Source organism: Urocampus carinirostris, chromosome 14, assembly GCF_059441175.1.
Source record: "Urocampus carinirostris isolate Australia breed hairy pipefish chromosome 14, RoL_Ucar_1.0, whole genome shotgun sequence".
NCBI lineage: Eukaryota > Metazoa > Chordata > Actinopteri > Syngnathiformes > Syngnathidae > Urocampus > Urocampus carinirostris.
The window spans coordinates 31,877,042-31,901,581 of NC_142362.1; the positions used below are offsets into that span (position 1 = coordinate 31,877,042).

The window sequence follows — 24,540 nt, forward strand, 5'->3', positions numbered from 1 at the left end:
TCAAGATAAGCTTTTGAATTCTACCGTAAGCCCATTTTGGCGGTTTAATTGTTTCAAAAAGTTGTTGATTTTTGATTCATTGTAACCTTGTATTAGGATGAACAAAGGTTAAAAAAAAGATAAAATAAAATCTCAATCAATATCAAATAATGAAAAATAAGTCCAGCAGTCAGAAATAGAAATGTTCCATCACTTTGCGGAATTTGCATTTTTGACAAGTCCGAGAAGCTGCATTCAAGTGGTGAACCAACACAGAGATGAGGACAAATGAATACTTTCAAAAATTGTAATTTTTTTTTTCTTTTTACTGTTAAATACATTTAATATCGACCTTGCGCACTCAAAATCTTTTTCTGTGCTGAGAACATACTCGTTACAAAAAAAACTTGTTTTTAAAGCATCCCAATTCATTTATACATTCAGTACCAATGATGCTAGACGCCCAAAAAAAATCCATGTTTACTGTCTGTAAAAGATTTGAAATGAAGTCAAGCTTCCAGGCTGTTGTACAGCTTGCAATGAAGGTAAGCCACCTTCTCAGCCCTGCTCTTCCTCATCAGAGGAAACCACTCGTGATAAGAAAGTTCAACAATCTTGTAACCCGCCAACCTCAATAGCCTCCTCTTCATGGCGTGCAGGCCATGGAACTGCTGTGACTGGTGGCAATAGCTGTTCCTGCTGGGCACTTGGACAGCAATTTTGATGATGGCCTTTGCGTCTTGAGGTGCTGGTCTTTGGATTTCCATTGTTTTGATCATTTCTGTGATAGCACTTGTCGTCAGCTTCACTCCGCTACGGAACAATGTTTCTTCTTCCTCGGGCTCCACCACAGAAGGTGTTTGGACTTCAGAAGGCAGTAAAACAGAACCCGGAAATTTATTGCCGTTTGTAAGTTGAGCAATGAGATCGTCGGTCACGTTCACCCCAATGTTCATTCTTCCCCGGATCTGCTTGGAAGCATATTTGGAGGAGTTGTCCACAACCGCTGTTTGAGGTTCCGTATTGACAGGAACAGGCTGACAGTTAGCGTCAAAGTGCACCTCAAGGTCAATGGACCGCATGTAAGGCAGTATCATTCGCTTAGAAACAAACTTTTTACCTCCCAGTAACTCCTCCAGTGCTGCTTCCGCCTCCTTCACCTCCGGCTTCTGGCACACCTCTGATTGGACTAAAGTCCACAACATTTGTTCCACCTCCTCTTTTATGTCTCTGCTAAGCCGAGGTCCAGTCCACTGAGGGAATTCCAGAGCCACGACCCCATCCAAGGTGAAGAGGTCTTTCTTCAGATCCAGATGAGTTGTTTTGAGCGCCAACCTGACAAAGTCTGGACTCAACGCTAATTTGATCAGGTCCTCTGGAAACTGCGAGACAAAAGCAAGGCCAAGAAGGCCCGTGAGGAGGTGTTGTGGGTAGCGTAGAAACTCCACCTTCTTTAGTCTGAGGGCCTCTGTGAGACTCTGATAAAAAGCTGGGCTCTGATCAGGGGGGAAGCCCAAAGTCCCGAAGGCCCACAATAGCTTACACGAGTCTTTAGTCCGGCAGTGCGCCACAAGTGAAGGAATCCTTTCGGCGACGGCGCACAGAACGAGGTCGTTTCGATAATGCATTGCAGAGCAAGCCAGCGCCACATGCATCAATCCCTTGACGCCCATCTGTTGAGCTCGCCGCGGGACCTCGTAAGATATAACCTCCATCCATCCCCGGTGACTCAGGTAGCTAAAACGCAAGTATTTGAGCACGTTGACCATGGCAAAGTCGCTCATTAAGCTTGCGAGACTGCATGCTTTATCAAAGAGACGGTTCCCTGTTGCCTCAGGAAGTGACGTTTGGGATTTGAAGAGACCCAAACATACGGCACCAACCTCTTCTGGTTTTAGCTGGTGCAGGTGTCGCATGAGAAGCTGTTCAATGGGCTGAATCAGAACTTCGGGGCACTGCCTCCCTTCTCCAATGATGTACAACAGCTGGACTAGTTCAGAAAGCCTAATTTCTCCGAGATGCAAATAAACAAAGTCATAAAGTTTCTTTAAGAATCCTGGCACCTTCCTACCAGTGCATCGCCACATGTCAGCCACGAACAGGAAATGGTGTAAAGTCATCTGGTCTGCGCGGCGACTTATCTCTGCTTCGTAAAGGCCAAGGATGGTGTGGCTGTGTGGAATTTCCAACCACACAAATGACTCCAGCAAGCTCACAAGCTCGAGTAGAGAAAATAAGCAAAGGTTCTCCACGGAATAGCGGAGCAGCATGATGAAACGTTGGTCAGTCTTCAGTAATGACAACTTTTCAGATTCTGCGTGGCTCAGCTCCTTAAAGAAATGACAAATGTCAGATGGTTTCATGCTGCCTTTGAGGACAGCCACTTTCTGGAGTAATTCCGTCACCTGTTCCCATTCGACAGGGTGAGGTCGGTGGGTCAGATCAAGGTGTGCCGAGGAATAATCAGGCCGGCACTTAAAAAAGGCTCGAGCATCGACTTTGACGTCAGGTGATACGCGCGTTCTTAGGTGATGCGACACTTGCGATTTGCGTTCGGAGCCTGTGCTAAAAGCCAGGTTGAGCAAAATGTTTCTGGAGCTGGAAAGATGGCGAGAGGACATCACGTTGTAGCGATTGCTCGGCTGCCAGAAAGCAGGAACAACATTGGGGAGACGGGGTTCTTCATCATTGCCGTTGCTCTGACTGTGGGAGAGGGCAGATTTGCTCACCCTATGATGATATGAAGACGGACTGTAATGAACCCTGTAGTTTTCAAGGAGAGGGACATAAGATTTTTTGAACGTGTTCTGTTCATCATTCTCTGTGTTCGGTTCAATACTAGCACGGTGAGCAAAACACTTTTGGAAAACGGAACAGGAGCGTAGCCTAGGCCTCCACCGGCAAATCACACAGGCAGCCATGAATCTGCAGAAAAGACAAATGCCAGAATTTATAGGTAATTGTATTTGTAAGAGAACGGCAAAAAGGGATGCTTCAAATGTTACATGAAAATAAAAAGCTTAATAATATAAAAACAAAGAATGTTAATTAAAATATACTGTAATGCGAAAAATATTAAACATTGTCATATAAATAAAATTAGATTTCCTGACTCCTTCAGTTTGTCAAATGTCAACATTTTGATTTGCCAACATTCTCAATACATTATTTATTTTCCCCCAAAAAATCCTTGTTAAATTACCAGCCACAATCAAGCTCATAGTAAAAATTGCATTTTTTCAAAAGTTCATTTACTTAATATATTACATATTATGCACATTTTATTCTTATATCAAAACAGTATTATCCTAATGAGAACAGTAATGACGGCATAATAGACAATGTATTTCCTACACCACCAAAGTAAATGCAATAAGATTTTAAAGCAACATACTAAGTCTTGCCAGAAAATAATGTCTAAAAAGAAATGAGGGTTATTCCTATTACAAATTCATATCCATACTATGAGAAAATATAAAGATTAAATCCTCACTTCCTATATTGTTATGCGCCAGTGGGAATAGATGATAGATAGATGTCAGTGGTATAGAAATGTCTCATCTCATCTCATTAGCTGCACCGCTTATCCTCAGTAGGGTCGCGGGGCTGCTGGAGCCCATCCCAGCAATCATCGGGCAGTGGGCAGGGGACACCCTGAACTGGTTGCCAGCCAATCGCAGGGCACACAGGGACAGACAACTCGCTCGCTCATTCACACCTAGGGACAATTTAGACCGGCCAATCCACCTGAAATGCATGTCTTTGGAATGTGGGAGGAAACCGGAGTGCCCGGAAGAAACCCACGCAAGCACAGGGAGAACATAGAAACTCCGCACAGGAAGTACGGTAGCTGGATTTGAACCCACACAGGAGGTTCCCAAGACCTTAGAACTGTGCCGCACACGCGCTAACCACTGTTCGCCGTGCTGCCCGTATAGAAATGTAAAAACGCATAATAGCTGTGATAGAGATAGAGAGACAGAACTAAAATCTATGTATTACAATTAACGCTTAAAAAAAATACTCTGATATATTTAACAATAGAACAATATAAAAACAAGTATTTTGATGTGCATAAAAAACTAACAGGGATTTAAATACGCACTGCCTTAAAGACGTTTTGTACTGCGTTAACTAAAAAAAAAAAATAATAAAATAAAAAAAAATCAACAACATCAACATTCACATATTACGTATTCAATTCATTTTCCATCCATTATTACTATTATCCGCACCGCTTATCCTCAGTAGGGCATCGGGGGTGCTGGAGCCCATCCCAGCAGTCCTTGGGCAGTGGCAAGCCTGACCCAGCGGCGCAGTGGTTAGCGCGTGTGTGGCACAGCACTGAAGTCATGAGATCAAACCTCCTGTGTTCAGAGCCAGAGCTTCATGTTCTCACCGTGCTTGCGTGGGTTTCCTCTGGGCACTCTGGTTTCCTTCCACGTTCCAAAAACATGCATCTCAGGTTAATTGACTGGTCTTAATTGTCCCTAGGTGTGAATGAGCGAGTGAGTTGTCTGTCTCTGTGTCCCCTGCCCACTGCCCACTGCCCGAAGATAGCTGGGATCCGCTCCAGCACCCCCGCGACACTACTGAGGATAAGCAGTGCAGATAACGGAAAGATGGATGGCATGTTTTTGGAATGTGGGAGGAAACCAAAATACCTAGGAGAAACCCACATAAGCACAGGGAGAACATGCAAACTCCACAAGGACTATTCAGTCCTATGACCACTCAACCACTGTACTGCCCCTCACTTTATTTGAATAATGGTAAAAATATATACAATCAAACCTATCAGTTCATTATTGTATACTACTCCTAAGAGACAAATACTAAAGAAATATCCTACACATTATCAAACTAGAGCATACTTTGAAACTATAACATGGCCAAATAATGGGCCAAAAAATAGAGGGCTGGAAAAAGACTGAAAAAATACATTTATTTTTACTGCATAAGCTAAGACACAATCATACCTTAACACTGCAGGTGATATTAATGGTTTAAAAATGCAGTTTACAGCACCCAGCAGGAAAACAGGACTCACTATCGTCTGGGGATAAAACTTAATGTTACGAAATTTTCAGGCAAACTTAAATTAAATGAACAAACACATACGAGTTATGGCGTACAGACACACACATACCTTTATCTTATGTGTAGTGGACGGTAGCGATTGAGACAGAATCCATGAATTTCAGTGCAGTGAAGGTGAATCTCCCAGCCGGATAACGTGGAGTGCTGATAGCTTCACAATAAATAGTCTTCAATAATTCTAGCGAGCAGTGTGGCTTGTAAGAGTAGAATAAAGATAATCCTGTTATTTTTATTTAAAAAAAAAGATATTTGATCATCCTTATATGATATATTCTTGTTTTCTACCTATTACTTGGCTGAGGATTCGAACCGAATCAGTCTTGTTTTGAATTATTTTGAAATACATTACTACTTCCTGTTAAGGAACTAAAACCCCGGTGTGACTATGGGACCTTGCGAGTACCAAAAATAAGATGACGAAATGCTCAAAAGGGAAGTCGTTCAAAACGAACGCAGAATGTCTCATTTTTTAATTTCAAAGTTAACTGTTTTCTTAAATTGGTACCTAATGAATTTCAATGCCATCTGTAATTTTTATCAGTGATTATATAGTATATTTTATTTGATTTAAAAAATGTAATGTATGTTTTCATCTTAAGAAATTTTAAAAGTACTGTAATATTTAAACTAACTACTCAAGGCAACTATATTTCGTTTTTTTTACTTCGCTATAATGTATACATTTACAATGACAATTACTTCATACGTTTTAGGAAGCTTTTTCCTCATCGATAAAAAACAGAGAAAGAAACGGCAAAATGAGGCAACAATACATCTAATTTAACCAAGCGATGCAACTACATTTAGTTTTATTACTTTGTTATTATGTAAGGTCAGGGTTGGGTAGGGTTACTTTAACTTGATTACTTTCAATTACTCTTGGATTACTCCAATACCAAATATGTTAATAGAAGACAAAAGAAACTAAATATGAATAAAATGATGACTCACAACACATGGTAAGCTTTCTCTCCTGGCTTTGATCTCTTTGATCTCCGGCAAAACTAACATAAAATGCGACAGAAACAAAATGAAAATAAATCCAAACAGCTTGCCAACATCATTTTTGCCGTTCCGTGTATTCCGTTACTCCCCAAGCCTGCAAAAATTTAGTAATTTTATTCATATTTAGTTTCTTTTGTCTTTTATCAGCATATTTGGTATTGGAGTAATCCAAAAGTAATTTAAAGTAATCAAGTTAAAGGAACCCTACCCAACCCTGTGTAAGGTATACAGAAATAATCACTTTGAACTTCTTAAGGGGATTTTAACTCATTGTAGGAAAAATACATATCAAAATTTAGATTACCCATGCAGTGCTCTATATTTACATACCTGTCAAACTCCACGGCTCCATGCCCTTACAAACTGTCGTATTTTCCCTTACAAAACACAAAACAATCTATTAATAAATGATGTTTTCCTAATTATTTCCTTCAGACTGTGAAGTTATACTAAAAAACCCACTTTCTTGTGTCATTTTATGCGAAAAGATCCAATTTACTTGAACTTTTTTGATGGAAAAAGATTATAATATTAATGTATCGTGTTATCACAACATAGAAAGACATGTTATTTCATGATTTTGTTGTAGATCACTTACAGTAATAATGGCTGCCAATTTGCCAAATAAAGACTAATAATTTTAAATGCATTTATTATCGCATATCGTTTTTTGTGTTTTTTGCTCCAACTAACTTTTTAAATTAGATCTACAATATTAAACAGAAATACAAGAGATGTTTGTTGTTCTTTACACTATTATACAAAATCAAAGTTGCTATGTGCTGTCTACTCACTTTCATGTAAGACCCCAAAAAGGCCTCTAATTGCCTTAACTCAAAGTCAAACTTTTCCATTCCAATTTAATGTGATGAAGATATTTCAATTTGTTCTCTTGTTTTTTTTGTCTGTTTTTTTTTTAAGTGCAAGGTTTTGTGCAATCTTCATGAACGAGAAGTTATTAAGAAAAAAATTATTTCATTTTGTGGGCCACTTAATCTTGCATGAATAATTGTTGGATGTGAAAAACGTTTTTTATGATTTTGAGAAAAAAAAAACATTTCACAAGTGTTGTTAAATGATAATTTGATATTAGTTATATATTACTGCTTCCCCAAAGTTATATTCACCCTAAACAAGAACACAAAACTGTGAAAAAATATATATCTTGACTATGCTTGGTGTGTGAGTGTGTGTTTCCGCGACGCCTCGCAGAGAGATCCGTGTTTTAACCCAGCCAACGAAACACGCGCGCGATAAATGAACGAATCATGGCGGCTCCTCGAGCGATAACATTTCGTTCTTTCCAGCCAGCGTGGACAGACGAATGAGGCTTTGTGCAAAAACTGACCATGCTGTTTTATGCATTGTGCCTCGAGAGCGTTGTAACTTGCACGGCAAGTGTTAAACGTCATTACGAGACGAAACATGAACATGAATTCAAGGATGAGTCGGACATGGCGGAGACATTAAAACGTGCAGTGTCCAGGTACGGCAAACAAACTCAGATCCTGAAGATCTTTGACACTGCTAAAAACACCACCACTGAAGCAACCTATCACATTGCTCACTGCATAGCAAAGCACAGAAAACCTTTTACTGATGGCTAATATTTTAAAGAAGCGTGTGTGTGCGCTCGTGCCTTCTGCTTTTCTGCTGTTATTTAAAGCCTTGTTATTTTCTGCAACAAGATATCATTGATGAATGGTATGGTAGCTGTCCATAGCACTTGTTTTTTGATTGTAGTTCATTGTTAATGAAGAATGCTTGATTCTGGTTAATTCTTCTGGCAAAAAGTTGAAGTCATGTATGGCTACAGCCCTTTCCACTTGTTATTCACATTCATTTTTTAGTTGATTGATGAACAAGAATAGTGGAAGATAAATTGGTCAGTTATACCAGTGTTTTTCAACGAGTGTGCCGGGGCACATTAGTGTGCCGTGAGAACCTTGTCTAGTGTACCGCTGGAATTTGCCCAATTTTATCTTTCCAAAAAAATCTTCAGACGAGGAACTGTAATAGTGATCCATATCAGTAGGTGGCAGTAGATTTTTATATACTTTCTATGTACTAATTATCTGCTCTTGAGGTAGCACAGTACATTTAATAACTTATTAGTTTAACAAAGCGGTTTAAGATTGCACTAAAAAAAAAAAAACATAAATAAAGCACATAATCATTTTTTATTTTATGTATTTTTCTTTTTTTCATGTACTAATTATCTGCTTATGAGGTAGTACAGTGAAATATTTGACATAACTTCACTTTCAAACATTTTCAACGGACAATGTGCCTCAGAACTTTTTTATAAATAAAAGTGTACCTTGGTTCAAAAAGGGTTAAAAAACACTGAGTTATACGATTAAAATGTATGACTGGTGTAAAATTACAACTCTGTTGGATATAAAAGAAATGTTGTGCGAGTCATTAATCTTGGTGTGGCACACTGATATACAAGGAAATTTGAAAGTGGCACTGCACACCAATAAGGTTCCTGACCCCTGATGTATAGGAAAGTGTACTGTATATTCCCATTTTATTAGCTTCTTTTTATTTTTGCTTATTTGTTTCTGCTAATGCATTGCATTGCATTATTTTCATTGCACTAATTTCTAATGCGGTAACAATTTAGGTTCGTTGATAAGCAACACCTTGTAAATATCACCTATCTACCCTAATATTCTTTTTTTATTGTATTTTATTAGTCTTTAAAGTATTTTGTTACATGTTTATCCTGGGGTGCCATGTCTAACCCCGCGAACAATGTACACTATGTTGGAATCAGTAACGATAAAGACCAATTTAATTCTTTAATTCTTAACACATATTTTTTAAGAAAACAACTTGTTTTTGACTCACTTGTATGAAGTTCTAATGAATGTCACAGAGAAAATAAGATAAATTCTTGTTTTAAAATGCTTAAACTTAACTTGCAAGTACAAAATCCATTGATGTCTTATCGCCTTCTCTTGAGTGTCTACTAAAGTTCAAACTTAATATTCTCCATATGTTAGTGCAGCCATTTTGAGAATGTTGAGGAGTGAAAATTACATCAAACTGGCTTAGGCTTTAGATAACAGCCAAACATGACTTGGATTCAGAAAGCAATTAAATTGTAATTGGACAATATCTGAAGCCAGAGCGTTTGTCATGTTATTTTTACTCAACACATTGTCAAAACGGCAGCCATGAAAAGAGATGGATTTTGCATTTTTACTTCTAATATACAGATACAACTAGAAGATTAATCAAATGCCATGGTTTTTTTGTTGTTTTTTGTGGGAGCCCTTGTAACATTTATTTTTAGGAATTGTCTTGCTGGACAATAAATAAATGATTCAAATTGGTCAGTTCGAGTATCTTTAGTTTGTATATCCCCTTGTGCTTTTTACCTCTCATTGTCTGTTGCACAACGCAAGGGAGATTACCTCATGTGCGCTCCCTTCTCAAGGTTTCATCATTTTCCTCACGTTAGGGTTTTTGAGTTTTTCCTTACCCCCATGTAGGTTTAGACCATGGGACAGTGAAACAATAGTCTGTAGTTTGCAATAATCTTTGGTCTGTGCAGTCCTTTGAGACTCCTTGAGATTAAGGGCTATGCAAATAAACATGACTTGACTACAGCAACATCTAATGGTCAGATAATACACACTGTTTATTTAAGTTTATTTGTTCTGTGTTTTATTGTATTTGAATCAAATTTTATTAAAAAACATATTTTAAGTGAATAATGAAAAAATGCTATTATTTTTTATTCTTTAAAGTCAATTTAGCCTACTTTATTTAAATGCAAATTATAGGCTACTGATGGTGTCTGGAAAAAAACAATTTCATTTCATTTCATGTTCAAGTTATGGATATTTTTATTCATCCATCCATTAATCTGCTGACCAGCCTATCCTAAGTAGGGTCGTGTGGGGTGCTGGAGCCCATCCCAGTCATCTTCGGGCAGCTGGCATAGGACACCCCGAACTTGTTGCCTACCAGTCGCAGGGCACACAATTTGCTCGTTCACTCAGACAATTAAGATCTGTGATAAGTTCGTAACTATTGGACGAGTGCAAAGGTGATGCCACTTTCCTTTTTTGACTCACTGTTTTTGTTTTGACTATTGCATCATTGGCTTAATCAGGCAATCGTGTTCCTGTTCTTTGAATTTCACAACCTTTGTGGCTGATTTGTTTTTTTTAACCTTGAATATTTAATAAAGAGAGAGGGGTTGTAAGAAGGCTTAGTGAAGGGATGGGATTTTCTTCTCTGAGAGCCCCTATCCGGGTCTTGCAAATCCATTGACGGCTAATCGCCTTTATTTTTAGTTTTTACTGAAGTTTAGACTTTCTTAACAACCTGCCATTCATGTTTTTGGAAGGTAGGATGAAACTGGATTGCCCGGGGGAAACTAACCAGGCATTGGGAGAACATGCGAACTCTGCACAAGGAGACCAGCTGCTGGAATTAAACGCGGGACCTCTGAAGCTGCATGACTGTTTGGTACGGCAGCGTCACAGCCATGGACCGCAAACGCCTGCATAGTGGTTAACAACACTCAGAGGATGACCAGGATTCCACTGCCCTCCTTGCAGAGCATGTACCACAGGAGGGCTACTTCCATCATGAAGGACCCCACCCACCCGCAACAAAGATGGTTACACTTCTGCCCTCAGGATAGTGGTACAGGAGTGTGAAATGCAGGACAACCTGTCTAAATAACTCATTTTACCCCTCGGCCATCAGACTCTTAAACGGCTACTGATCAAACAATACACTACAGACACTTTCAGCACACTATAGACACTTTATTATACTACAGACCAGAGCCGTTTCAAGGCATAAGCGAGCTAAGCGGCTGGTAGGGATGGGTGGGTCAGTCGGTTGGTCATAGAGGCACCATTTCCTGTGGTGTGTCTTGAACAGATACAGCCTGGTGGCGCCCATACCATTCCAGGCCAACAAAAAATGAGTCGTTTTATTTACTGAATATTTAGTTTATTATCTTTTTTATTCGAACATTCTCCATCCGGGGCTCGGTGCTGTGGAATGCTCTGTCCCCTGAGATAAGAACTGTAACCTAAGTGGAAGTGTTTAAATGAAGACTTAAGTACACTTATATTCTATAGCTTATCAAAGTTGTATTATCCTGTCCTTCCTGGCTGCCATGTTGGTGGCAAAATGAAAGACAAGGAAAAAACAGAATGAGTCAGTGGACCGGCACTGGGACCTGAAGCATGTCATCATCTGCATCGACCAGCTGGTTAAGATGAGAAGCTAGGTCGTCCCTGCCATGGACTTCTTGAACAATTTAACACATTTACTATGCTTTTTATTGTTTACTGAAGTTGACTTTGTTTTCAGTATTGTTACCCGATGCTACATCTATTGCAGCCGTGTCATCCTGAAGGGGGATTGTGTGGCCCCATTGCATGGATTTGTATCTTCCTCATGCTGAAGTTTGAATTTTACCTTGCCCGCATGCTGGTTTCACATCAGGAAGGGGGTTGCCTGTGTCATGACCAGAGCAGAAGGAAGACCCAGATGCGTAAAGTTACTCACACGTTTATTGAAATATAGAGCAAAGGCAGCGCCAGCGATCCGGTGCTCGCTGGACGCGGGCAGCAAGCCGCTCACAGAATCAGAACGTGTTCCAAATACGGAAGTAGATCTTCCAGAGCGGGAGATTGTAGGGTAGTTAGACCGAAAAACAGGTCGTTAGCCGGGACGGGAGATCAGAACGTGGTCGGGGGTCGAAAAACGGGTCGTTAGCCGGGACGGGAGATCAAAACATGGTCAGGGTCAAAAAACAGGTCGTAGCAGGACATAAACAGAGAAATCAGGAACGGACGAGTGGAAACTGGTTGACAAAACGGGACCACCAGGAGTCAGAGTAAAACATGCTTGCCTTGTGAGAACAGAGGTTCGCTGGCGGACTGACAACAGGCAAGTGAAAGGACTGACCTTAAATAGGACGGGGAACCAATCAGGTAACCAGCAACAGCCGGCGCCAATAAGCGGGCACAGGTTAGTGTAATGAGTAATAATGACAGCCTGTGCAGTCCTTTGAGACATTACGTGATTAGTAGCCATACAAATAAATGTGACTTGAGTTGACTTTGTATTGTTGTATTTCAAGTGTAATTGAAGGTAATCAAGTAACATTATTTCAATAGTATGGCAATTCTGTTTAAATTGTTCCACAGGTAACAAGTAACTGTATAAAAATACATTTTAAAGTAACCACCCAACCCTTCTGCCTTATAAAATGATTTTAGGAACCAATTTGTGTTTAATTCAGAATTTATGACTAGAAAAAAAGACACTTTGATACCACATGAACTGTTCTAGTCGAATAATTTGCCTTTTTTAATTTTTATTTTGGATGGCAATTTGGTGCAAGCGCCTAAATGGCAACCAAAAGACACTGGTATCAACTACCATTGAGAGTACCGATTCATAAAAAAGTCTGGCATAAGCACCGTTGCTATTAATATCAGTACGTGTCCGTCTCTATTTTTTTAATTCATTAAAAAATGCATTCATGAAATATAAATTTAGCACTAGTTAAATTTGGCTGGGAAAATGTTGTTTTAGAATGTCAAATGCAATGATGGAGTGGCTGCACATGTTTGCTCAATTTCTGGATCCCATCGATTTGACCAATAACTGACTGGCATCTTAGTAATATGTTGCTCTCATATGGTTTTTCCCTAAAGTAAACAAAAGAAAATTATGACATTACTGCTCCATCACGTTTGTCTTGGATTCAACTTCTTTGCACATACACAAAGAGGTAAGTATTAGTTTTAGGAGCGAGCAGCAGCAAGTCAACTGCAGGAGAGAGAGTGGGAAAGGTGAGAGGAGAGAGAGTGGGAAAGGTGAGATGGCACAACATTCATTTGGACAGGTAACTTAAAATTAGTTTTACCTGGTTATATCAGTATCAGAAATTATTTTCCCCCCATTTTATTATGAATATTTTGTTTGTTTGTTTGTTTGTACATGATTCAATTGTTTGTTTGTTTGTACATGATTCAAATTGAATCTTTTCTTCCGGCGCCGTCACGAATGGCAGCCACTCCAGCAGCTCCCGTGTTATTTTCGATTGTTCTCAGCTCAGGGATGCTGCTGGAAATGTGAATTTCCCTTCGGGGATGAACAAAATATCTATCTATCTATCTATCTATCTAAAAAAAGGTGGTTGATTTATGTTAATGAGGGAGTTGTGCTCCAGCGGCCACCAGTGGGAGGGAGGGAGCCGCCCTTCATTCAGCACATGCTCAAACCTCCTCGCGCCACTTTCGCAATCTTACAACCATTCACAAACACACGGCCGAGCGTCATTCTGCGAACACATGGTCGCGCTTGGCTCCTTTCACCCCTAACGTCTCTCTGTGGACTTTTTCGTCACCCCCCCCCTTATTAGTTCATTTGTTTTGAAGTACAGAAGACCGTTAATAAACGGTAAGTGTCCGAACCCCCTCTTCCCTGTTTAAGCTAGTAACGTGTCTGTTCATCAGGCGTGATATTACGCAAAGAAACCTGTTGTTGGTCCTGCTTATTTCAAAGTACTGTAGAGTGGTAAAAGGTTTATATTATTGAAACGAAAAGAGATGTGCGTTTTGGTTCCCAAGTATGGAGGGGTGTTTTGAGTGTACGCGGCGCATGGTTGGTTACCTCTCCTCCATGGGTGAGAGAGATTTGAAAAGCATGCGTTCCTTTTTCTTTTTTTCCCTCCTCCGCTCTTTGGCGACGTCCTCGTGTGTTTCCTGCGTCTCTCCCTTAATCCCTCCGCCTCTCGTAGCCTACCATTTTTCACCGTTCGTTCGAAAAAAAACCACGTTGTTGTGACTTTATCCGGTGGATAGTTTAAAAAGTCACGCCGGCTCATGGGACGGTTGAAGCAGGCCGCGTGCTAGCTATTCCGTTAGCTAGCTTGCTAGCGGCTATTGCTAACTGACCATCCCGTAAACTGCCCCGTTAATTCTTTCATCTAATAAACCACTTGACAAACTTGCAGATGAACTCCCCATTGTACTTAAACTAACGCCAAAACAATGGTATATGTTGAGCTTTCAATGAAGTTATACGTTACAATCCATAACTACATGATGTAGTGTAAGGAAGCTAACCATTTAGCTAAAAAAGTAATGCTTATATATTATAAATCCACTCTTTGGGTCATCAAAAATGTTAGCAGCTACAAATCAATACTCGATGTTTGAGTTGGAAGCAAAGTAACTACACCAGTACTTCTGTTTAAATCGCACTTTTGTTTAGTTTTCTGTAGTTTCAAATCATAACTACACGTAAGAGAAGGACTTAGATAAACTTGCTAAATGTGTGTTGCTTAATCTATAATTTTAACCACACTTAGTTTGGTTTACAAGTTACAAATCATAAGTACATGACAGAATGAAGCTTGCTGAAGTAGTCATTCTATTTTTTTCCCAACACTTTGAGTTTTCAACAAAGTTAGCAGTTATAAATCATAACTCCCAGACTGAGTAAGAAGGACGCTAGCTTGAGTAGTGCCTCCATTAGATTCAACCCACATGTCATTAACACACGATCACACAAATGTTGCAGTTGTGAATTCAAAGTAACCACGTGTCTTTCTAATACACATGTCTGTGTTATGGTGAGCTAAGGGAGGCACCCATAACGCGTTTTGCATGTGCAGATGCGGTTGCATTTAACCACGCAGTGTAATGTAACTGTTGCATGTCACGGGTGTTTTTAGTGTTACGCGGGTCACACACACATGTTCTTGTTTACTGCATCCAGCCAGTCAATGCATGTTGTATGAGGACCGGTGGGCGCCATGTTGGTGATTGGGGGAGGGGTGCAAAGCAACGTGCTCGACCTCACACTCTGTTAATCGCTTTTCTTTGACTTACTCTCGAAATGGCCCTACACTTTCAGCAAAGACCGCTTTCTGCGTCAACTGACTTTGTAAATCTGAGGAGACTTTAATAGGGTTGTAATTGATCTGATCATTTGGTCAAGTAGTTGTAAAAGTAATAAACTATTTGAAAGTACTGTTTTTTCTGAAGGCATTGTTCAATAAATTGAGTTTTTATCACTACAATATATTCAGTTTTGTTCAATGCATCCAAAATGTGGGTAATTGAAAAGGGAAGATAAATTAGTCTATTTGTTTAACTTTTTTTTTATCCAAAGTATTGGTTCTGATAGAATTTAAAATATGATTTGTCTAACAGTGTGAAAATAAGTGACTCCATTGGAATTGTCTTGGTTGTGATAATTACCAATATATTGAGCTTTGTTTACTAGATTAGACATTGCACGCCAGATAAACCCGCAAGAATATTATATCGCCAATAATAGGCAGAAATAATAACTGGATGTTTGGGGACTGGTACGCAGTTAAAGTTGACCAGGACAACAGTACAATGACCAATAACCCACAAAACAAGGCCGTTTCCATTAGGAACAATCCATAATTTAATCTCGTTTCAATAACATCAAACAGGGTTTATCCAGTTCTACAAAAAACACGTTTGATCAAATTGATCAAATATTCAATTTGATCAAACATGTTGTTTAGTGTACTTTGTTTGGAAAAAAAATCCAATTGGTGGGCACATTCATCACATAAATTAAACACTAGTATAACGGTCACATGTGTCCTCACTTATTCACGGAAAGGGTCATTTATGGTTCAGGGTCTAGTTAAAACGTGTAGAAATGTTTGGTTATGTGTGCAAGAAAACATTTAAAAATTGTGAGGTTGGTTTTGATAGGCAGACATGTTGTTCTTGGTGAGTGGAGAGAACACATTATATATATATATATATATATATATATACTTGTTATATTAAGGTTACTTGAAAGAAACTTGATTTTGTATAGTAATCCCAAAAATATCCAAACAAATGATTAACTCAATAACCCTCATATCAAAACTGACACTGGTGCGATGGGGAAAAAAGCTGGCAAAGCCGAAACGTAGATATAGCCGCATAAATGACAAAAGGCTGCAATTACAAATATAAAATGTTTTGATAGAATTCGGACAAAACTCTTTGGACTTGATTTGTCTACCTCACTTTCATTAAAATTGTTTGAAATTCCTAGTACTTAGTTGTGTCTGTTACTATGATTGAATATAACCCGGTTTAATTATTTTCTATATTAAAGTATCGGATGTGGTAAAGAGGGACGCATATCTAAAATTGGTCCGATAGAAAAGTTGGGGATGGAGAATTTAAAGAAAAAGTTGTAAAGGGGGGGGCAGGCAAGAAAAGAGGTCAGAAGGGAGCGAGATGAAAGGGTTCACTACAGGACGGATTGAGTTAAGCTCTCGGGAATCAAAGTTACTTGAAAGAAAGGGGGTCACATGATCTTGAATCATGTTCCAGATTGAATACTACAAATGAGTTGTAAAACAAAGCAGTAAACTATGCCTCTGTTGCATAAAGGGTGGTGTGCTGTTAACAGTTACCATGAGGGTGGTTTCTTTTTGAATTTGCATTTTTATATGCATGCTCTATTTTTAGGCAATAAAAGTACTTTGCCAAATTGTGACTTACATCGTCAACACATTTATACTAGTTATTTGCTCTTTTTGAACGTTGATCAAACAAAAGGTGTGTGCAAAATGTGAATTAACTGGGTGTGTAAAAAAAGTTTTAATTGCCTGTCGTTTCTGCTTACAGGTGGTGGTACATACCTGGACAGCACCTTTCTTTAAGGCTCCTTTAGTGTCAAAGTGCTTACAGTGCAGGTAGTATTATGAGATCTACTGCAGTGAAGGCACTTTTTGCACTATAGTGGCACATGCAAAGAATAAAGGCGTCTTCTTTTCGAACAGATTTATGAATGTGATTCTTGGAGCGAGTGCTCCACACCAGGTAACCTCTGGTGCTTATGCTAAGGTGCATCTAGTGCAGATAGTTAAGTTGACGTGCACCTACTGCCCTAAGTGCCCCTTCTGGCATAAGGAGCCTGAACTGTCCCATTTTATGCACCAGTTTTTACCAACACATCCCATCTGCGGTGCACTGTTAGCTTTGCGAGGTTGCGCTGCAAGAAGATCGGTTGTGCAAATCTATGCAAAGCTGACGGCGTCCTGTGTTATGTCGACTAACTTGCAGCGTTTGAGGAGAGTCGTGTTTCAGCTGTATTAAAGTGCTTATAGTGCAGGTAGTGTTATGATAATCTACTGCAATGTGAGCACTTGAAGTACGTCTGGATGCTACCCCAGCCTGGAAGAACCTGAGAAAAGCACACATGGTCTTGACTTCCTGGTAAGTTTTGCTGGTTTGCTTTCAGCTGTTGACTGGTGCTGTGCAAATCCATGCAAAACTGACCATGCAGCCAACAGCTATCGCTGCGGATTTGAGCCCGGTCTGAGCAGGTTGGGAGAGGTGGCAATGCTCTGAATGCGCACCGTATTGCACTTGTCCCGGCCTGTTCATGACACTGGGGGTGCGTCTGCTGCTGTTTTGAGTCTGGATGATGTGTGTGGGATAAAACTTTGGTTTCTCTTGTTACACCCCAAACTCAATCCTGTACATATACACTATTCAGTTTTTAATTCCTTGTTTGCAACATTTTGTTCTTTAATGCTAGCGTATTCCTTAGTGTATAACCTGTTTTTATTCTTTCTCTTAACCTGAGAAAAAACTACATGTTTGGGCACGTGCTATACTTTAGGTTTTGTGCTATTATTCATTAGTGGTAACATTTTGCTGACCACAATTGCAAAACATTGGATGCAAGGGGTACTGAAACCAGGTTGCATTACAAACATTGTGATAAGATAAAATATGCCTTTTTATGTCTTCATCACTGATGGGCAAGTGGTTAGGTTTCGGCACTCTGGCAGCCACGGCCCCGGTTTGATTCCCATTGCATCCAGCTGTAACACGAAATTGTAAACAATGAAGAGAGGTGTGCGTTAAAGGTGAATAAAAGTGATGTGTTCCTAAATCTTTTTCAATTTTATTTTCCTTATAGAATCAACGCTGCAGATGAGTAATGGCTCTTTAAAAACAAATTTTCAATGCCACTCTGTCCATGTTTCAACATTGATAATAAAAATTGTTGTTAACTGCTTTAACGTGTGACTTTAGCCATGTTCTCAGTCATAAAAGTAGTTTTAGCAGTTTATACAGACGACCTGTCACCTTATTGGTGAATTTGGATGAACTCCGGGAAATGGTTCCAAGTTAAAATTGTCCGTCATAATGTAGTGAACATAGTTTACAAGATTGAATGGCGCTCCAGGATAAGTATGTAATTACTTTATAAAGAAAAAAATGGTTTTATCAAACATTAATGAACAAACGTTAACAGCAGACCTGGGCACTCCAGTCCTGAAGGGCCATACGTCCTGCCAGATTTTGAAGTTTGCTCTTCTTTAACTCAGGTGATACAAATTATAACCTCGTTAGCAAGTGCTCGTTAACGATACTGGTGATTGGAATCACCTGTATTGGATCAGAGAAACTTCAAAAATCATGCAGAACATACGGCCCTCCAGGACCGGAGCGCCCAGGTCTGGTTTACAGTATACTGGCCCAAATTGTCAGTGCATCAGAACAATCATGTAAAAAATGGTGTACTGTAATGACATTTATGATCAACGGCAAAGAAATAAGTCCATTATTTTTATTTATATATATATATATATATATATGCAAGAAAAACGTTTTACACCTTTTTGTATTAGTTGCTGATGGTCATGGGAATTAAAACTGCCATTTGGTCCTTGTTTTAAGGGACTAGTTGCATCTGGCGGAAGTCAGCGGGTCAAAGAGGTGAGAGAAGTCCTTACAATGTTGCCTCTCCTGGGGTGAAAACTTGCATCAAGATTTTGGTTCAACAATACTCGACAGGCCAGTGATCACACAGACAAAACTTGGATGATGAGCTAATTGTGCTTAAACTGATATTAACAAAAATATCCAGAACTTTTGACTATTGTATTCCCCTGGTTGCTTTAAAAAAAAAAAACACTTCAAGGCACACATGGTTCCGTACCAGAAAATTGGGGCTCGTAGCCATGACACAACAATGAAAAATTTATTTTTTGTCTGTTGTAGTTCTGTGATTGTCCAGCAGAGCGCAGCAGTTGTGCACAACTGCTATGAAACCATTTCAAACGCTTAACCTGCATCTGCAATGAGTAATGAAAGACAGAAATTATAGTTATGCCTGTAAGTAATTTCTGTGTTAACATTAATTTCTTTTTCATATATTTCATTTTAAAAATAGACATTAAAATCCTCAACATGGTGCTCGTGGTCACCAGGGTAGCACTCTGTACACTTAAGAGCTTCGAAACATGTTCTAAAAATAGCTTACCAGTGACTGGTTATCGTACTCAAGACATTTTAAGTCTCAAGCTTAGTCAATGACTAAAACATGCCTATCTTAACTCCTAAAAATAACTATATGGTTGTAACAACAGTAGTTTGATATGTTATTTTATAGTTTGAGTTGTTTTCATGTTATGTGCATTTTAACAGTTGAGTAAATGCAGTGTTCCACCTGAACCAACTCACCACACTATTGAACTATTTGTGTTTATTGTCTTATTGTTTTTAAGTGAATAAAAAGACATACAAAATAAAAGTATTAGCACTTCACGGCCAATGAGATTAGACTACATGAAACCAAACTACTTAGCTGTGCCTACTGAGAAACTAAAAGTATATACTTGAAATGAAATGATCTGCATTTATATAGCGCTTTTCAAGTCAAGACTTCCCAAAGCGCTTTACAGTGTGCTTCTCATTTCACTGCCTTCTAGCGGCCAGGGGGAGCATTTGTTTTGTGTTTAATAAAAACACTAACTTAAGATGGGTATGATCTAGGGGCAGCACGGCGGCGCAGTGGTTAGCGCTTGTGCGGCACAGTTCATGTCATGGGAACCTGTCGTGGGTTCAAATCCAGCTCCAGACTTTCTGTGCGGAGTTTGTATGTTCTCCCCGTGCTTGCGTGGGTTTCCTCCGGGCACTCCGGTTTCCTCCCACATTCCAAAGACATGCATTTCAGGTGAATTGGCCGGTCCAAATTGTCCCTAGGTCCAAATTGTCCCTAGGTGTGAATGAGCGAATGAGTTGTCTGTCCCTGTGTGCCCTGCGATTGGCTGGCAACCAGTTCAGGGTGTCCCCTGCCCACTGCCCGATGATTGCTGGGATGGGCTCCAGCCCCCCCGCGACCCTACTGAGGATAAGCGGTACGGCTAATGAGATGAGATCTAGAGCAGTGTCTTTCAACTTTTTTTGAGCCAGGGCATGTTTTTTACATTGGAAAAAATTTGCGACACACCACTCACCAAAAATGTTACAATATGATTTCTAATACCCCCAGTTTTTACAGCACAGACACGTGTCAATGACATAAAATGATTCATAAATGTTTTATAAAATTTTAAATTTAAAAAGTGACATTTGATCATTTCTCACGGCACACCTCTGACGTTCTCTCACGGCATACTAGTGTCGCGGCACAGTGGTTGAAACTCACTGATCGAGGGAGCCTTCTTTTTTTGACATACCGTACTCAGAAATAAATGGAGGGCCAGATCCAGCCCGCAAGCTATATGTTAGAATTGTCTGGTTCAGCCATTTTGTTATGTTTACTCTAAAACTCAAATGACTTAAAAAAAAAAAACGGCAAGTAAGCACCCTCTTTCTGGTCAAAGAGTTTTTGGTTACTGTGATGTCAGAGTGAGAGATGCTCACTGGGCTGTGCACCTTTCATTATCCTGTCCTCTCTGCTTTGACAGAGAAGATAAATGGAACGAGGCAGAGAAGGACATAGACTCAAAAACATTTCTTGCTTGTCACCTACAGCTGATTGTTGGAGCCTCAATTCATCCTCCGGTCCGTGTCGACATTCTGCCTTTATTGGATGTTAAGGATGCATCTTGATCGGAAAGATGTCAACCGTGTCACTCAAGGTGGGATATCAAACGCTGCTTGTGTGGCCGCCGAGTAGGCTTTCAGTGGGTTCAATAGGGTTCACTGGACTGACGATATGCATGTTTTTTTTTTCTAATATGAAGTCAACTATCAAATAGTCCTGCCCTTTAATGTTGTCATTATTTTGGATCCCTCTGTTTGACTTTGGCAACCGTGATGAAAACACCAGTGGCAATTCTTTTGTATTAGACCTAAAACAGTGTCTCTCTCTTCTGCTGCAATGTGTTTAAATAATCCAAGTTGTTAACAAACGAATACAACTAAATCAAGCAGCCATTGAGCTAAAAAACATTAATTTGGCCTGGATCAACAGAAACATGAACTTCAGCGTAAGCATTAATCATTTCTACAGCAAAGGTGTGTCTACCTCATTATCATGATAAATCTAGCACTTGGCTGACCTTGGGTAAAGCATTGTAATAATAATCACACCAATTCATACAAACAATGAGATACAGATGTTTGTTGCTTTTCTTGGGATTTTTAAAACGCATGTTGTTTTCCGCATTCCAACAAAGGAATTCCCCAAAAATTGATGTAAACAATTTTTCTTTTAAACTATCCATTCATCCATCCAATATCTGCACCGCATATCCTCAGTAGGGTCGCGGGGCTGCTGGAGCCCATCCCAGCCATCTTCGGGTAGTGGCCAGGGGACACCCTGAACTGATTGCCAGCCAGTCGCAGGGCACACAGAGACAGACGACTCACCCGCTCATTCAGACTTGGGGACAATAAGGACCAGCCAATTAACCTGAGATGCATGTTTTTGGAATGTGGGAGAAAACCAGAGTGCACGGAGGAAACCCACGCAAGCACGGGAAGAACATGCAAACTCCACACATGAAGGTTTGATCCCATGAGCTCAGAACTGGGCCACAGACGCGCTAACCACTCACCCGCCGTGCTGCCCTTTTTAAATTATATCAAATCTAATGTAAGTGTATCGGTAATCCAATGTAGGCCTTAATCTAATCCATGTAATCCAAATTCAATTCACATCTAATCTAAATCCAATCAAAATATAATCTGAATAATCTCATTTTATTCCAAATGTATTCCAAATCTAATAATCTAAATCTAATCTTCATTTATTTAATCAAAATTTATCAAACCAATTCTATAAACTACTTCATAAATCCCAATTTTTGTGTGTGGTTGTGTGTGTGTGTGTACATGGATGAATGGATTTTTGTGTGTGTTTGTATGTGACTAATAGCGTCAAAAATAGCTGAACCGTTTTTTGTCAAAATTCTCACAGTTGTACTTTAGGCTTCCACAAGTTTATTTAGCAAGATTTTGTCTCACTCCAAATAAATACCAACAAAATCAATAAACGTCTTTCTTGTGGTCTACTTTTTAGGGTCTCAAACGCCCTCTGGTGGCCGAATTGGATACTGCAGTCCCCGACCACTGACTACTCCAAGCAGCTGAACCCGATCTTCTATCTGCCCTGTAACACTGGGCCATTCTGCTTTTCACATACAAAATTATGAAAACAATATTTTATGACACGTAGGACTGCATATAATAAGCACTGGCAGTTTGTGAATGTGTGTGTGTATGGCCTTTTGAATTTTCCCGTAATTTAGCCAATTTATTTTGCGCATTTTAAGTTTATTGTTGGTTAATAAATTGGACGCATCCTCTCCTTGTGTCAATCGGGGCAAGTTTTAAAGTTATTATACTCCGGCATTCGTTTTTTGCACTCCTACGTGTCTATATTTTTCTATTCATAATCATGTTTGCAAAATATAGATTAAAATGAAGGATCCGTTTGTTTTCGTCAGGGGAAGACATTCTGAATATTTAACAACGATGGAGATCTCTGTTGTAATGGGTCAACCCCTTTCTTTCCACAGTACTACTTGCACAGGGGTTTATCAAAGTGGTGCCCGCGAGCACTAAGCAGCCCCGTTAGAACACCCGATAAGGCCGAAGATCAGTTCTTAAAATAGCTCAACAGTGAATGGTGATTGTGCTTTTCTTGGAAGTTTAATTTTACACTGTTACTGTATATCCCTACTTCCTATAATTACAACCTAGTAAAATCATAATAGTGACAAGTACTGTTAAATTTTCTTTTACTGTATGGCGTGCTATTCCACTGCCAATTAAATGCAGATCGATAATCACAGTGTTTTATTATTAGGCATAGTCCTGTATCACTCACATTGTTATATACAACCCTCAATCTGCCAGCATAGTTTTATAATTAATATTTACCTACAAAGTACACCTAATTATAGTCATGACTGTGCCGTCTCATGCAGAGTGTATGATGACAGAATTTCTCCTCACAGAGATATTCACCTGCTGTATGTACTCACATTCAAGCAAAATGTACAACTACAGTATAAAATGATACTCATATTAGGGGATCAGATTCTAAATATGCAATTTTGGTTGTGTGTCACCAGTAGCGAATGGTAGGCAGCATGTGGGGAAGGCAGCGTGGCTTATACAGGAACAACAAACCAACAGGTAAACAACGGGGAAAATGTGAGCACAGAATTTACAAATTACAGTTTAAACTCGCTAAAAGGACGAGCCCCTATACTGTATATGCTTTAAACTAGCCTCATAACAAAAGTAATAGAATAAAATGGCTACACCAATCTGTGGAAGCAGTAAACTCTTCTTGGCTTGTAGAATCTTGAGAGCTTGCAAACATAAACTTATCCAAAACACTCAATATTATCTTGTCTCTTGGCTTTAAAGCATTTAAAATATACTTCTCCATGTCTGGGTACTGTTCAAGACCTTTTTCCCCACCAGGCGTGTTGTATTGAAAAAAAACAATTTTACAAATAAAAAAGAACAAAATTCAGAACACTTTTACTGTGAATGTTGCGCTTGTGCTTGTCCTATTTATTTACCTTTGGTTTGTAGTTCCTGTATAAGCTTCACCCCCTGCCCAAGTACTGCCTACCAGTTGCTACTGGTGACACACAACCAAAAATGTGCATACTATTTCAGTATTTTATTTAATAGTCCTAAATTCGGCTTGGATGCGAGATTGGAAGGTAGGGAGAATCTTTACATGAGGAAAATTTTCAGCGTCCTTGACAGAGCCACATTGACTGTGGTTAGTTGTATTTTTAGGGTAAACATAAACACCCTTGAGAGATCCTCTTTATCATATAGAGCAGGGGGTCTCCAACATGGTGGCTGCTGGCACCAGTTAGCCCCCTAGAAGCACCTTAGTAGCTAGTGGATTGGTTGTGAAAAAACCTGGTGGGTCATAGTGATTTTTTAAGAAATTCTCAATCGAATGAAAAATCCTTGACAAGGTCAATGTCTTTAAAAGGTCTTAGTGGTTGACTGTACTTCTATTGATTACAACATGATAAAAACGTAATATTAACATTGTAAAAACACAGTAGTAAGATAAGTTCCAAAGGTAGCTTTCAGGTTCAAAAAGGTTGGTGACCCCCTGAAATAGAGGGATGTACAGTATGTGACTGTAAGTGAAGTAAGAATACTTGACAATTACAGGACACTATTA

The 24,540-nt window shown here is 39.4% G+C and overlaps 1 protein-coding gene and 1 long non-coding RNA gene across 7 annotated transcripts; one reads left to right on the plus strand and one right to left on the minus strand.

Annotated features, from left to right (window-relative positions):
- Positions 1 to 258: 258 nt before the first annotated feature.
- Positions 259 to 13,911, minus strand: fastkd5 (FASTK mitochondrial RNA regulator 5). Of its 6 annotated transcripts, none has more exons than XM_088353269.1 (6): positions 13,750 to 13,911; positions 6,415 to 6,461; positions 5,129 to 5,273; positions 4,959 to 5,035; positions 1,100 to 2,904; positions 259 to 985 (listed from the first exon to the last, which is right to left on the minus strand). In XM_088353269.1, the coding sequence occupies exons 5-6, from the start codon at positions 2,898 to 2,900 to the stop codon at positions 489 to 491; spliced, it is 2,298 nt and encodes a 765-aa protein (XP_088209395.1). In that variant the 5' UTR covers positions 2,901 to 2,904; positions 4,959 to 5,035; positions 5,129 to 5,273; positions 6,415 to 6,461; positions 13,750 to 13,911; the 3' UTR covers positions 259 to 488. The 6 variants fall into 6 exon arrangements, with proteins under 6 accessions (XP_088209395.1, XP_088209393.1, XP_088209394.1 ...); XM_088353268.1 differs by having other exon boundaries at positions 262 to 2,309; positions 2,385 to 2,904; positions 13,750 to 13,903; XM_088353270.1 differs by having other exon boundaries at positions 736 to 1,016; positions 13,750 to 13,909.
- Positions 13,912 to 18,578: 4,667 nt separating this feature from the next.
- LOC148353187 (uncharacterized) lies at positions 18,579 to 22,693 on the plus strand. The gene is made up of 3 exons (XR_015852740.1): positions 18,579 to 18,860; positions 20,904 to 21,010; positions 22,396 to 22,693. It is a non-coding gene; the product is annotated as an uncharacterized LOC148353187 (long non-coding RNA).
- The last annotated feature ends 1,847 nt before the right edge of the window (positions 22,694 to 24,540 follow it).

What these genes read in the sequence shown, in the direction of transcription:
- fastkd5 (XM_088353267.1), bottom strand. Translation starts at nt 2,900, where the DNA reads ATGGCTGCCTGTGTGATTTGCCGGTGGAGGCCTAGGCTACGCTCCTGT.